The sequence below is a fragment of the Phascolarctos cinereus genome, unplaced genomic scaffold, assembly GCF_003287225.1.
Source record: "Phascolarctos cinereus isolate Bilbo 61053 unplaced genomic scaffold, phaCin_HiC Scaffold_4;HRSCAF=312, whole genome shotgun sequence".
Lineage (NCBI taxonomy): Eukaryota > Metazoa > Chordata > Mammalia > Diprotodontia > Phascolarctidae > Phascolarctos > Phascolarctos cinereus.
The window spans coordinates 555407227-555421090 of NW_027555847.1; the positions used below are offsets into that span (position 1 = coordinate 555407227).

The following is a 13864-nucleotide window of genomic DNA, read 5'->3' on the forward strand; positions in this document are numbered from 1 at the left end:
AAAAAAAATTTTTAAGTTACATCACAAGCATGGAAGTATTAGTAAGCTGATGAAGTAAAAGTACAATTGATGGTCATTGGAGTTAAGTGGGTTGAAGAATTGTGAGATCAGTTTGGCATTATAGAGAATTTTTTTTAATACTTTTTCTTATTTGATATGATAAATTTGATAAATACCAACAAAGCAATCCAATCAAATCAGATAAAACATTTCTTAAGTACCTACTTTGTGCCAGACACTGTGCTAAGATCTGAGGATATAATCAATGAAAAGAAAGGCAGTGCCTCAAAGAGGAAAGGGGAGACAACACACAAAAGAGACAGGAAGGTAATGGAGGGTAGGGGGGAGGTTGGAAGGGAGACCATGGGGTATATCTCACTGGAACATATTGTTCTGAAGTGTTGAAATTAGGCAGAACAATAAAAGCAGAGTGGAGTGAGCAAAAAAGTTCATATTCTGCCATCTATAAAGGAAAACATTGGGAGGAGGTTGGTGCTCCATGAGAGGTCATGTCCATAGAGACCTGAGTGTGTGGCATGGTGATGAGATTAGAAGTGATGAAATGGGAGGTGCATCTTGTTCAATGGAGTTGGAACCAGGCAGAAAAGCAGATACAGAGTAGAGTGAGTATTGTTATATAAAAGAATAGAAAAAAGACTTTTATATGAAATCATGACTCCCTGTTATGTACAGTTCACTTTTTTAAAAGTATGTAAGTCAATCCAACACTTTAGTTTCTAAGTTGTCCTACTTTTCTGCCTTCCTCTGGCCTTCTGTTGTCTTCTCTGCATTTAAAAAATGCTTAATGATCCACTTTTTTTTGTATCACTATTGCTACTCTTCTTTTCCCTCTCAATTCTCGCCTGCCACCCAAATAAAAGAAGATCTTGTCCTAAATAAGCAGAGTCAAGTAAACTAGATACAACTTTGGACATGTCTGAAAATGTATGTTTTATTCTGTACCTTGACTTTATCCTCCCTCTGTCAAAAGGTATAGCATGCTTCATTAGTCTCCTGGAATCATTGTTAGTCATTGCATTCATCAGAATTCTTAAATTGTTCAAAGTTGTTTTTCTTTGAGGCAGCTGGGTATGCAGTAGAGTGTTAGGTTGGAGTCAGGAAGACTTACCTTCCTGAGTTCAGATCTGGCCTCAGACACTTACTAGCTGTGTGACCCCAGGCAACTCACTTCACCCTGTTTGCCTCAGTTCCTCATCTGAAAAATGGTAAAATGAGCTGGAAGAGGAAATTTTTGCCAAGAAAACTCCAAATGGGGTCATGATGAATTAAAGAGTCAGATGTGACTGAAATTACTCAACAACAACAGCAGCACTTATCTCCTGGGGCTTTTGTGAGGACCAAGTGAGATAATGTCTATCAAGTGCTAATCTCATGCTTGGCATATAATAAGCACTTAATAAATGCTTGTTTCCTTCCTTCATTTCTTTGCAATGTTGTAGTTGTATAGACTGAAACAACAAGCTGTATAAATTGTTCTCTTGGTTCTGTTTACTGCACTATGCATAAATTCATAGAAATTGCCACAGATTTCTCTGAATCCATTCCTTTCATGATTTTTTACAGCGCAGAAATATTTCATTATATTCATTTGTTCATCTGTTTCCCATTAGATGGATACCACCTTAGTTTTCAGTTCTTTGCTGCAACAAATAGTTCTGCTAAGCAATTTTTGTACATATAGGACCTTTCTCTGTTTTATTTGGTCTCTTTAATGTATAGGCCTGCTAGTGTGATATTACCAGGTCCAAGAGTCATAAATTTCTTTATATGATTTTTATATAATTTTTATATAATTTTGGATGTGGTAAATATAAGATGTAGAACTGAATCTGTATATATACTGAAAGTATCTGACATATACAGAAAGTTTCTTTAATAGTAGTAATGATAGCTAACATGTACATATTGCTTACTATGTTCATGGCACTGTGGAGAGTGCTTTAGAAATATCTCATATGATCCTCACAACAACCCTGGAATATAGGTGCTATTTTGCAAATGAGGAAACAAAGGTAAGCAGAGGTTAAGTAACTTGCCCAGGGTCACACAGGTAGTAGGTGTCTGACACTGGGTATGGGATGTAGCCATCTAGCTATCCTTGCTTTGGGAGTAAGTTTCTAATATCAGTTTATTTATTTATCACTTAACTCTTTCTTATAAAGCAGAAGGCAAAACATCTTCCTTGAACTTTTGTTTATCTAAATTCTGACTAGGGAGGAATTTACTGTAAAGTCATATGTAATACACAAATGTTCCAATCTGAAAGAAGTCTTAATATTCATCAAGGCAATTCATTCTGGCTTTGATTTCAGTTTTTCCAAATGAAAGGGTTTAGGTAAATAGAATTTCTTATCCATCCAGTCTTTATCAATGAGCTTAGTTTTAGTTTAGTTTAGTTTTGGTTTTTTGTTTGTTTTTTAGTTTGAGCATGCTATAGCAATGAGAGGTTGCTGGAGAGTTTTATATCTTTTTTGTTCTCTTGATGCAGGTTTTTGCCTTTGATTACTGCTTTTGGTCTATGGATGAATCGAACACTACAAAATATGCTGGTAAGTTTTTTTTTCTTTTGGGTTTGCCAGTTTTTTTCTGCTTTCATTTTGGGTCCTGACTACTTTTTTTTAAGGGTAGGTTGTTTGTAATAAAAATTAAATATGCTCAATAAAAAGAATTTATTTCTATTACTTTAAATTTTCTTCCAATCTTTACTTATCCATTTTTATATAGTTGTGAGTACAAATTATAACCCTCAGTCCTATCGTTCTCATAAGTACTTGCTCATGAGTACTTCATGGTGTTCTTTTTTCATTCAAAATATTTTAAGATACATCCTTTCAAATTTCTGTATAGTATATCATAACACCGTCAATCAACAAGTTTTTAAAGCACTTGTTATGTGCCAGGCACTGTGATAAGCATTGGGAATACAAATACAAGGAAAAAGAAAAGAAAGTCTTTACCCTCAAGGAGCTTATATTTTCATTGAAGAAGACAGCATATAAAAGGAAGCTAAAAAGTGTAAGTGGAGGGAGGTACTGAGTGGAGGCATGTTGGAGAAAGAAATCTGGAGAAAACTGAATGGGGATAGAAAGGAATATACTTTTTTCTCAGCAGTTCATGGCACATACACAAAAATTGACCATGTACTAGGGCATAAAAACCTCACAATCCAATGCAGAAAGGCAGAAATATTAAATGCATCCTTTTCAGATCATGATGCAATAAAAATTATATGTAATAAAGGGCCATGGAAAGATAGACTAAAAAATAATTGGAAACTAAATAATCTAATCCTAAAAAATGATTGGGTCAAACAACAAATCATAGAAACAATCAATAATTTCATTCAAGAGAATGACAATAATGAGACAACATACCAAAACTTATGGGATGCAGCAAAAGCAGTTCTTAGGGGAAGTTTTATATCTCTAAATGCTTACATAAATAAAATAGAAAAAGAGAGATTAATGAATTGGGCATACAACTAAAAAAACTAGAAAAAGAACAACTTAAAAATCCTCAACTAAACACTAAATTAGAAATATTGAAAACCAAAGGAAAAATTAATAAAATTGAAATTAAGAAAACTATTGAACTAATAAATAAAACTAAGAGCTGGTTTTATGAAAAAACCAATAAAATAGATAAACCTTTGGTTAATTTAATTAAAAAAAGAAAGAAGAAAACCAAATTACTAGTATCAAGAATGAAAAGGGAGAAGCTACCACCAAGGAAGAGGAAATTAAAACAATAATTAGGAATTATTTTGCCCAACTATATGCCAACAAATTTGACAATCTTAGTGAAATGGATACATATTTACAAAAATATAAATTGCCCAGATTAACCGAAGAGGAAGTAAAATACTTAAATAACCCCATCTCAGAAAAAGAAATTGAACAAGCCATTGATGAACTCCTAGGAAAAAATCTCCAGGGCCAGATGGATTTACATGCGAATTCTATCAAACATTTAAAGAACAATTAATTCCAATACTATATAGACTATTTGGGAAAATAGGTGAAGGAGTCTTACCAAATTCTTTTTATGATACAAATATGGTGTTGATACCTAAACCAGGAAGAGTCAAAATAGAGAAAGAAAATTATAGACCAATTTCTCTAATGAATATAGATGCAAAAATTTTAAACAAAATACTAGCAAATAGATTGCAGCAACTTATCACAAGAATAATACACTATGACCAGGTAGGATTTATACCAGGAATGCAGGGTTGGTTCAATATTAGGGAAAACTATCAGCATCATTGAGCATATCAACACCAAAACCAACAGAAACCACATGATCATCTAATAGATGCAGAAAAAGTTTTTGATAAAATACAACACCCATTCCTGTTAAAAACACTAGAAAGCATAGGTATAAATGGAGTCTTCCTTAAAATAATAAATAGCATATATCTAAAACCTTCAGCAAGCATTATATGTAATGGGGACAGGCTAGAAGCATTTCCAATAAGATCGGGGTGAAACAAGGATGTCCATTATCACCACTGTTATTCAATATTGTACTGGAAACGTTAGCTTTAGCAATAAGAGAAGAAAAAGAAATGAAGGCATTAGAATAGGCAAAGAAGAAACAAAGCTATCACTCTTTGCAGATGACATGATGATATACTTAGAGAATCCTAGAGAATCAAGTAAAAAACTACTTGAAATAATAAACAACTTTAGCAAAGTTGCAGGCTATAAAATAAACCCACAAATCATCAGCATTTCTATATATTACCAACAAAGCCCAACAGCAAGAGATAGAAAGAGAAATCCCATTTAAACTTACTGTAGACATTATAAAATATTTAGGAGTCTACCTCCCAAAACAAACCCAGGAACTCTATGAACACAATTACAAAACACTTTTCACACAAATAAAATCAGATCTAAATAATTGGAAAAACATCAGTTGCTCATGGGTAGGCCGAGCCAATATAATAAAAATGACAATCCTACCTAAGCTAATTTACTTATTCAATGCCATACCAATCAAACTACCAAAAATTATTTTATAGAGTTAGAAAAAATAATAACAAGATTCATTTGGAAAAACAAAAGGTCCAGAATATCAAAGGAACTAATGAAAAGAAATGCAGGGGAAGGTGGCCTAGCAATTCCAGATCTTAAATTGTATTATAAAGCAGCAATCATCAAAACTGCTTGGTACTGGCTAAGAAATAGGGAGGTGGATCAGTGGAATAGGTTAAATATGCAAGACACAGTAGTCAATGACTATAGTAATCTATTTTTTGATAAACCCAAAGAGCCCAGCTTCTGGGATAAGAACCCACTCTTTGAAAAAAACTGCTGGGAAAACTGGAAAAGAGTGTGGCAGAAACTAGGCATAGACTCAAATCTCACACCATATACCAAAATAAAGTCAAAATGGGTTCATGACTTAGATACTTATGGTATCGTAAGTAAACTGGGAGAACAAGGAATAGTTTACCTGTCAGATCTATGGAGAACAGAAGAATTCATGACCAAACAGGAGATAGAGAACATTATGAAAGCAAAATGGATAATTTTGATTACATTAAATTGAAAAGTTTTTGTACAAACAAAGCCAATGCAACTAAGATTAGAAGGAAGGTAGAAAATTGGGAAAGAATTTTTACAACCAGTCTCTCTGATAAAGGCCTCATTTCTAAAATATATAGAGAATTAAGACAAATTTATAAGAACACAAGCCATTCCCCAATTGATAAATGGTCAAAGGATATGAACAGACAGTTCTCAGATGAAGAAATTAAAGCCATCTATAGTCTATGAAAAAATGCTCTAAATCGTTATTGATTAGAGAAATGCAAATCACAACAACTCTGAGGTACCACATCACACCTATCAGATTGGCCAACATGACAAAACAGGGAAATGATAAATGTTGGAGAAGATGTGGGAAAATTGGAACGCTAATACATTGTTGGTGGAGTTGTGAAATGATCCAGCAGTTTTGGAGAACAATTTGGAGCTATGCCCAAAGGGCTACAAAAATGTGCATACCCTTTGATCTAGCAATAGCACTTCTAGGGCTATATCCCAAAGAGATCAAACAAATGGGAAAAGGACCCACATGTACAAAAATATTCATAGCAGCTCTTTTTGTGGTGGCAAAGAATTGGAAATTGAGAGGATGCCCATCAATTGGGGAATGGCTGAGCAAGTTGTGATATATGAATGTAATGGAATACTGTGGTGCTATAAGAAATGATGAACAGGCTGACTTCAGAAAAACCTGGGAAGACTTATATGGTCTGATGCTGAGTGAAGTGAGCAGAACCAAGAGGGCTTTGTACACAATAACAGCCACGTCATGCAATGACTAAGATTGTTAAACTGAACCCTTCTCAGCATTACAAGGATCTAAGACATCTCCAGAGGCCTTGGGATGGAACATGCTGTCCACATCCAAAGAAAGAACTATGGAAGTTGAATCGCTATCACTTATTTTTACCTTCTGTTGAGTTTTGTTTCATGTTTCTGATGGGTCCTCCTATGGGTTTCAATTTTTACTTACAACTTCACTAATGTGAAAATAAGTTTAATAAGAATGTAAATATAGAGCCTGTATCACATTGTGGGCCATCTTGGGGAATGTGGGGGGAAGGAAGGGGAAGAAAAACTTTCAACTCAAAAGCATATGGAAGTGATTGTTGATAAATCAAAATAAATGAATAAATTTTTTAAAAAACAGCTACAAACAAAGCCTCAAAGAAAAATGCTAATTGGACCCAAGCCCAACAGGAATTCCTGGAAGAGTTAATGAAAGAGATGAGTGATGAAGGAAAAGTTGGGAAAAGAAATGAAAGTGGTGCCAGAAAAAAAAGCTTGGTAAAAGAGACACAAAATATAATGAAGAAAATAACACCTTACAAAAACAGAATTGACCTAATCATAAAAGAGGCAAAAAACATTCACTGAAAGAAAAGAATTCCTTTAAAATCAGAATAGGCCAAATGGAAAAGGAGGTACAAAATCTCACTGAAGAAAACAATTCCTTAAAAATTAGAATTGGGCAAATGGAAGCTGATGACTCCATGAGACATCAAGATATGATAAAACAAGTCAAAAGGATGAAATAATAGAAGAAAATATGAAATGTCTCATTGAAAAAACAACTGACCTGGAAAATAGATCAAGGAGAGGTAATTTAAGAATCATTGGACTACCTGAAAGCCATGATTAGAGAAAGAACATAGACATCATACTTCAAGAAACTATCAAGGAAAACTGCTCCTATTGTCTTAAATCCAGAAGATAAAATAGAAATTAAAAGAATCAATCAGTCACTTCCTTGAAAGAGATCCCGAAATGAAAAGTCCCAGGAATATTATAGAATATCATATATAAGTTATATCTATAAATTCCAGAGCTCCCAGGTCAAAGAGAAAATACTTCAAGCAAAATGATATCCACATCCAGAGAAAGAACTACAGGGTGTGAATGCAGATCAAAGCATATGATTTTCACTTTTTTTGTTTTGTTTTGTCTTTCTCATGGTTTTTCCCTTTTGTTCTCATTCTTCTTTCACAATATGACTAGTGTGGAAATGTGTTTAATATGATTGTACATGTATAGCCTATATCAGATTGTTTATTATCTTGGGGAGAGGAGGGAGGGAGGAAGAAAAAAATTTGGGACTCAAAATCTTATAAAAGTGAATATTGAAAACTAAAAAAGAATTTTTTTAAACAATGAATAAACAGCTCCCCAAAAAAGAGAAGAGAAAATGCTTTAAGCAGCTAGAAAGAAATAATTCAAATATTATAGAAACACAGTCAAGATCACACAAAATGTAACAGGTTCCACATTAAGGGAGCAGAGAACTTGGAATATGATATTCTGGAAGGCAAGGGAGTTAAGATTATAACCAAGAATACCTCCCCAGAAAAACTGAGTATAATCCTTCAGGGGGAAAAATGAATATTTAATTAAATAGAGGACTTTCCAAAATGAATAGAAAATTTGACATTCAGACATAAGACTCGGAGGTATTTAAAGGTAAATGTGAAAGAATAATCATAAGGATCTCAATAAAGTTAAATTGTTTACATTCATATATGGGAAGATGATACATGTAACTCCTAAGAACTTTATCATTATTAGGGTGGTTAAAAGACAGAAGGCATGAGTGTGAGTCATGTTGGAATAATCTCCCAAAAGAATAAAAATGAAGGGATGAGAAAGAAGGATGCACTGGGGGAATGTAGAGGGAAACTTTTCTTGTACAAATGGGACACACAAGGAAGAGCTTTTACAGTGGAGAGGGAAACTTGGGAAGTGGCAGGCAATGCTTGAGCATCACTTTAATCAGAATTGGTTCAAAGAGGGAAGAATATACATACATATTCAGTTGCATGTAACAGCCCATAGGGAAATAGGAGGGGAAGGGGATCAGAGAAAGGGAAGGGGATGATAAACTTGGGGACAAGTTAAGGGAAGCAGTGGTTAGAAGCAAAATAGACTTTTGAGGAGAGATAGGATAAAAAGAGAGAGAAGAAGCAAAAGAAATTAGGATTGAGGGAAATACACAGTAATCATAACTGTGAATGTAAATGGAGTTAGCTCACCCATAAAATGGAAGCAGATAACAGAATGGATTAGAAACCAGAATCCAACAATGCGTTGTTTACAAGAGACACACACAGAGTTAAAATACAGGGCTAGAGCAGAATTTAACGTGCTTCAGCCGAAGTAAAAAATTCAGGGATAGTAATCATGATCTCAGACAAAGCAAAAGCAAAAAGAGACCTAATTAAAGTAAAAATCAGAGAAACTACATTTTGCTAAAAGGTACTATAGACAATGAAGTAATATCAGAAATTTTTATAGCAAGTTTCTCAGATAAAGCCCTCATTTTGCAAATATATACTCAGTATAGAACTGAGTCAAATGTATAAAAGTAAGAGCCATTCCCCAACTAATAAATGGCCAAAGGATATGAATAGGCAGTTTTCAGAAGAAAAAATTAAAACTATAATCATAAAAAATGCTCTAAATCACTATTGATTAGAGAAATGCAAATCAAAAGAACTCTGAGGTACAGCCTTAAACACCTATCAAAAATATAAAATGCTGGAGGTGATGATGGAAAAATAATGAATTGTCGGTGGAGTAGTAAATTGGTCCAACCATTCTGGAGAGCAATTTGGAACTAGGCCCAAAGAGCTATTAAACTGTGTATAGCCTTTGACCTAGAAATATCACTCTTAGTTCTATATCCCAAAGAGATCAAAGATAAAGGAAAAGGACCTATATGTATGGAAATATTTTTAGCAGCTCCTTTTGTGGTGGCGAAGAATTAGAAATTGAGGGGATGCTTTTTAGTTTGGGAATAGCAATGAAGTTATGGCATATGACTCTGATGGAGTACTATTGTCCTATGGGAAGTGATAAGGGAGGTAATTCCAGAAAAACATGGCAAGACCTATATAAAGTGATGTAAAGTGAAGTGAGAACTGGGATATAATTCTGCACAGTATGGCAATGTTGTAATGATGATCAATTGTGAAAGACTTGGCTACTTTGATCAAGATGATGATCAAAGACAGTTCCTAAGGACTTATGAGGAAAAAATGCTGTCTGGCTCCAGAGAGAGAACTGATGAACTCCGAGGGCAAATTGAAGTATAATTTTCTCTTTCTTTATCTTGCTTTTTTTTTTTCAAAATATGGCTAATGTGGAAATGTTTTACATGACTTTACATGTGTAATTGGTATCATATTGGTTATATTTTCAGTAAGTAGAGGAGGGAGGGAGGCAGAGAATTTGGAACTCAAAATGCAAAAAGAAAAGAAGGCCCAAAATAAATAAACAACAGTTTTTTAAAAAAGATGAAATAGAGGTGCCAAGAGTAACTGACCAATCAGAGGAAGAGGCTACAGGGACAGAGAGTCACCCATCAGAGTAAGAAGGCTGCTTAGGTAGAGTGATTTTCCTAGATGAAAAGACTGGTCAGTCATGGTAGAAAAAAGAAACGCAAAAAGATAGAAGCAGAGCCCAGAGAAGAATGGAAGGAATGAACACCTAACTCCTTCTTCCAATTAAGGTATTTTTCATTATTTATGTAGAGTTTCTCTTCACAGTAGTCTTTTGATGTCTAGCCTTTTAGGTAACCACCAAAAATAAGATTTCATTTCGTTACCAGTTTGTTAGTTTTTTTCTGGGATTCTTAAAGGAATTTATCACCTGCCAACCACTAGTGTGACCCTGAGCAAATCACTTAGTTTTCTGAGCCTCAGTTTCCTCATCTGTTAAATCAGAAAGTAGATTACATCTAAAGTCCCTTCTAGTTTTAAATCCATTGAATCACCAAGTCAAAGAATAACCTGTTGGATAGGAAATAGGCACATAGGTCTTTTTTTCTTTTAAAGTTAAGTTAGATTTGAAATTCTTGAGTAGCTAGCTAATGTTGACATAGGCACTTTTTCCAAAGATAGCCAAAAAAACCTGTTTCCCTTCTCAATCCTTATTTTGGAAGTATTTAACTCCATTTCTTCACTAATCTTCTAAACAAGTTATCACTAACATTTGTACACATCACAGTAGTCAAGTATTAGGCCTCCGTTTGTTTGGAATCAACCATACTTTAATTCAAGAAGTAAGCTTTTGTTTTTATGAAGCAAGTTAAGATTTGGAGGAATTTTTTTTGTCTTTTTGTCATTTGACTGATTCCATTTCAATATTTTCACTCAATGAATATTTGCTAGTCATTACCTGCAGTGATGGATGTTGAAGTGTGTAAAAGACAGATATTTTAAGGTATCTGAAAATCTAATATGATTTTTAATATTAAACTTTATTTTTAATGAAAAGAAATTTACAAGTGTATTCCTCAGTGTTGAAGAGCAGGATTTTTGTTTGGGGGATGGGAGGCTATAGCTAATGCTACTGGAAAGATAGTTTCTTTACTAGAGACTTAGTACATAACATGAATTCTGGGGAAAATGTCTTTTTCCCAAGTTTAAGAGGGCTTTGATTTAAAAAAGAAGAAGAAGAAATGGTAGGAAGGAAAAATGGTCAGCCATAATTGTTATATCAGACACTATTGAAGTCAACAGGTATATCATGAAAAGCTAGGAGTATCCAGATCCAAAGATATTTTGACAATCTGAGCTAGCGGTGGTTTAGAGGTACTTATATAAATAACTAAGAAGGGGAAATGGCAATAACACTGCCTCAGATGTGTGCATGTATGTGTCTAACATATATGAAATGATGCATGGAGTGTGTGTGCAGTGAACAAACAGACTGAAGGTTTTAATGCTAGGAATTAAATATGACTTCTTAAATAACATTGAAAGTCATTGGGACAGGAGAGCAACAGAAGATTGTTCTTTGTCCCTAAGAAATGGATCTTATAAAAGCTATAACAGGAGCACTGTATATCAATCAGCAAGCATTTATCAAGTTCTTACATGTAGTAGACACTCTGCTAAGTGCTTGGAATTGAAAGAAGTGTAAGAAAGTTTTTTCTTTCAAGGTTTCATTAGATATATAATTGTGAAGCCTATGAATATGAAGGCAAAGCACACTGGAGAGCTTGAGAGTGAGTATAAGAAAAGAGGGAGAAGTAGAAGTGATATCATTGTGAGAGCATCCTATGTATCAACCAGCCACTTGAAGGAAATGGACACTTTCCCAATAAATTTCTTTTTTAAACTGAAATATGTTTGTGCCAGGGATTTCAGCTACCCATATATCTGCTGGAGATTTTTTCCCCCATTGAAAGCAGAGCTTTTAGTGAATTCTTGACTTGCTTTGCTAAAGTTTCCACATGTAGGAAGGGAACAGAATTAATAAGGATAACTTCTTCTGGATTTAATCCTGACCAACAAAGAGGAAGTGATTGTTGAATTGAAAATGACAGTAACCTTCAGAAAAATTGCCCATGCCATCTTGGAGTTCATGATAGTCAAGACAGGGAAGATTTTGGCATATTTAAACATAGACTCTAATCCTTAGGAGAGCATATTTCAAAAAGTTCGGATAAAAGATAGACCTTGCTTGATATTCCAAAATGAAAAACAGCTCAAGAGAATAAGATACTATTAAAAAAAATTCCAACTCAGTAATAGATGATTCCAAAGAAGAATAAAAGGGGACAGCATGCAAAGAGACAGCATGCAGTGTGACTGCTCAGAGAGCTGTCTCATAATAGCATACATTAAAAGAACATGTTGGGGCAGCTAGGTGCCTCAGTGGACAGAACACCAGCCATGGAGTCAGGAGGACCTGATTTCAAATCTGGCCTCAGACAGTTATTAGCTGTGTGATCCCAGGCAAGTCATTTAACCCCATTTGCTTCCAAATATAAATATGTGTATATATATATATATATTTTTTTTTTCTTGCCGTAACTCTTTTCCTCTATAAGATAAGAGTAAGGGGAATTCTTGTAAACTTCTGAGGTACTCACAAGTAAAGGCTAATTTCAATATTTGCATATTAATCTCAGTAATTTACAAGTAATAATATTTAGCAGTGGGCCCTCTTTGGGGGGTATCTCTTTATCACTTTTAAACAGTGCTGGTAGTGAGAAAGTTTGGGTTTGTTCTGGACTTGGCAGGCTTACCAGGTCCAAGAAGGGAAATATTTAGTGTAGAAAGTCAGATTTGGGACATGACTCAACACAAACAAGAAAAGAAGGAGGAGTGCCTGGTTCAGACTAGGTTTTGACAAGCCCCACAACTCACTAACCATTGTAATTATCTAATGGAGTCATAGGTCTTGAAAAGTGTGAATATGGCACATATAAGGCAACAGAATTTGAGGAATAACTTGTGGAGAGGTAGGTCTAAGTAAAATGACTAAAAAACTATCATTCCGAAAACCAAGACAATTTTTTTTTGTTAAAACTGACTCAGTGACATCAGGGTTCCTATTACAACCAACTGTAGAATCTTGCTAATGAGAAGGCAGGTCAATGGAACCTAAGAAAATGACCCCCATCCTGCTGAGTCTACCAGGGTTTGGATGCAATAAGTGAAGATGGACCCGCAGGACCATTTTCCAGACTTGCTTCCAAATCCTATCAATGTTTCAGTACTTCTGTATCATATTTTCCAAACTGCATGTGGTGATTCACTCAGAAAACTCGTTCAGCCTATTAACAGACCCGAGGGTGGTTGGGGTCACGTGCTGACCATGAGTCTGTGGTACTTGCCCTTTGGGGACCTGGCTGGCTGATTTGCTGAGGCTAGGAGACTTCAAGTCCACTTTCTCCCCCACCCCACCCCATGCATGGGTTTTGGGGTCAAGTATTGAATGAAGAAAATAAAATCGCACCTAGGTTAAATTCTTCTTGGCCGACTGAAACATTCTTGGAGTTGCTAAGAAGAGTGTTTTCATACTGATTAGCCACACAACAAAGCAGTTGTTTGAAAGTGTAAGTATTCTTAATGTTCTTCCCTTTTGGAGTATCTGCTTACAGAGGATTCAGTTGCTGAACTGCACCTTTTTTTCTTTGATAAAGTAGGTTTAACATCATCTCTACACTGTGGTACATATCACTTACATCTTTTAGAGCAGAATTAAAGCAGACATGAAACCTCACGTGGCCATTTAACATTATATGGTGCTTTTGGCAAGAAAAAGAATCTTAACAGTACTCTTTGTGGCCTTATTAAAAGTCAGATCACTTCATCATTTTTTTTGTTTGTTTTTTAAGTGCAGGTTTGTTATTTCAGTATGAAAAATTTTCACAGCTTTGCTGTAAAGGTTAAACTATGAGCCCTGGAAGTGGGGGAGGGGGAAGCACACATAATTTTTATTACTGTATCATCCACATGATTTCATCCAACCTCCCTACAAGTGACATCCTCTCTGCTTCA

The 13864-nt window shown here is 34.8% G+C and overlaps 1 protein-coding gene across 4 annotated transcripts in view; it reads left to right on the forward strand.

Moving 5' to 3' along the window:
* KIF13A (kinesin family member 13A) overlaps positions 1 to 13864 on the forward strand; it is a 245689-nt gene that overhangs the window by 105172 nt on the left and 126653 nt on the right. For all 4 annotated transcript variants that reach the window (XM_020986811.2, XM_020986812.2, XM_020986813.2 and 1 more), the window contains exon 4: positions 2510 to 2570. In XM_020986811.2, the coding sequence (XP_020842470.1) occupies positions 2510 to 2570 (61 nt within the window). The remainder of the gene's footprint in view (positions 1 to 2509; positions 2571 to 13864) is intronic.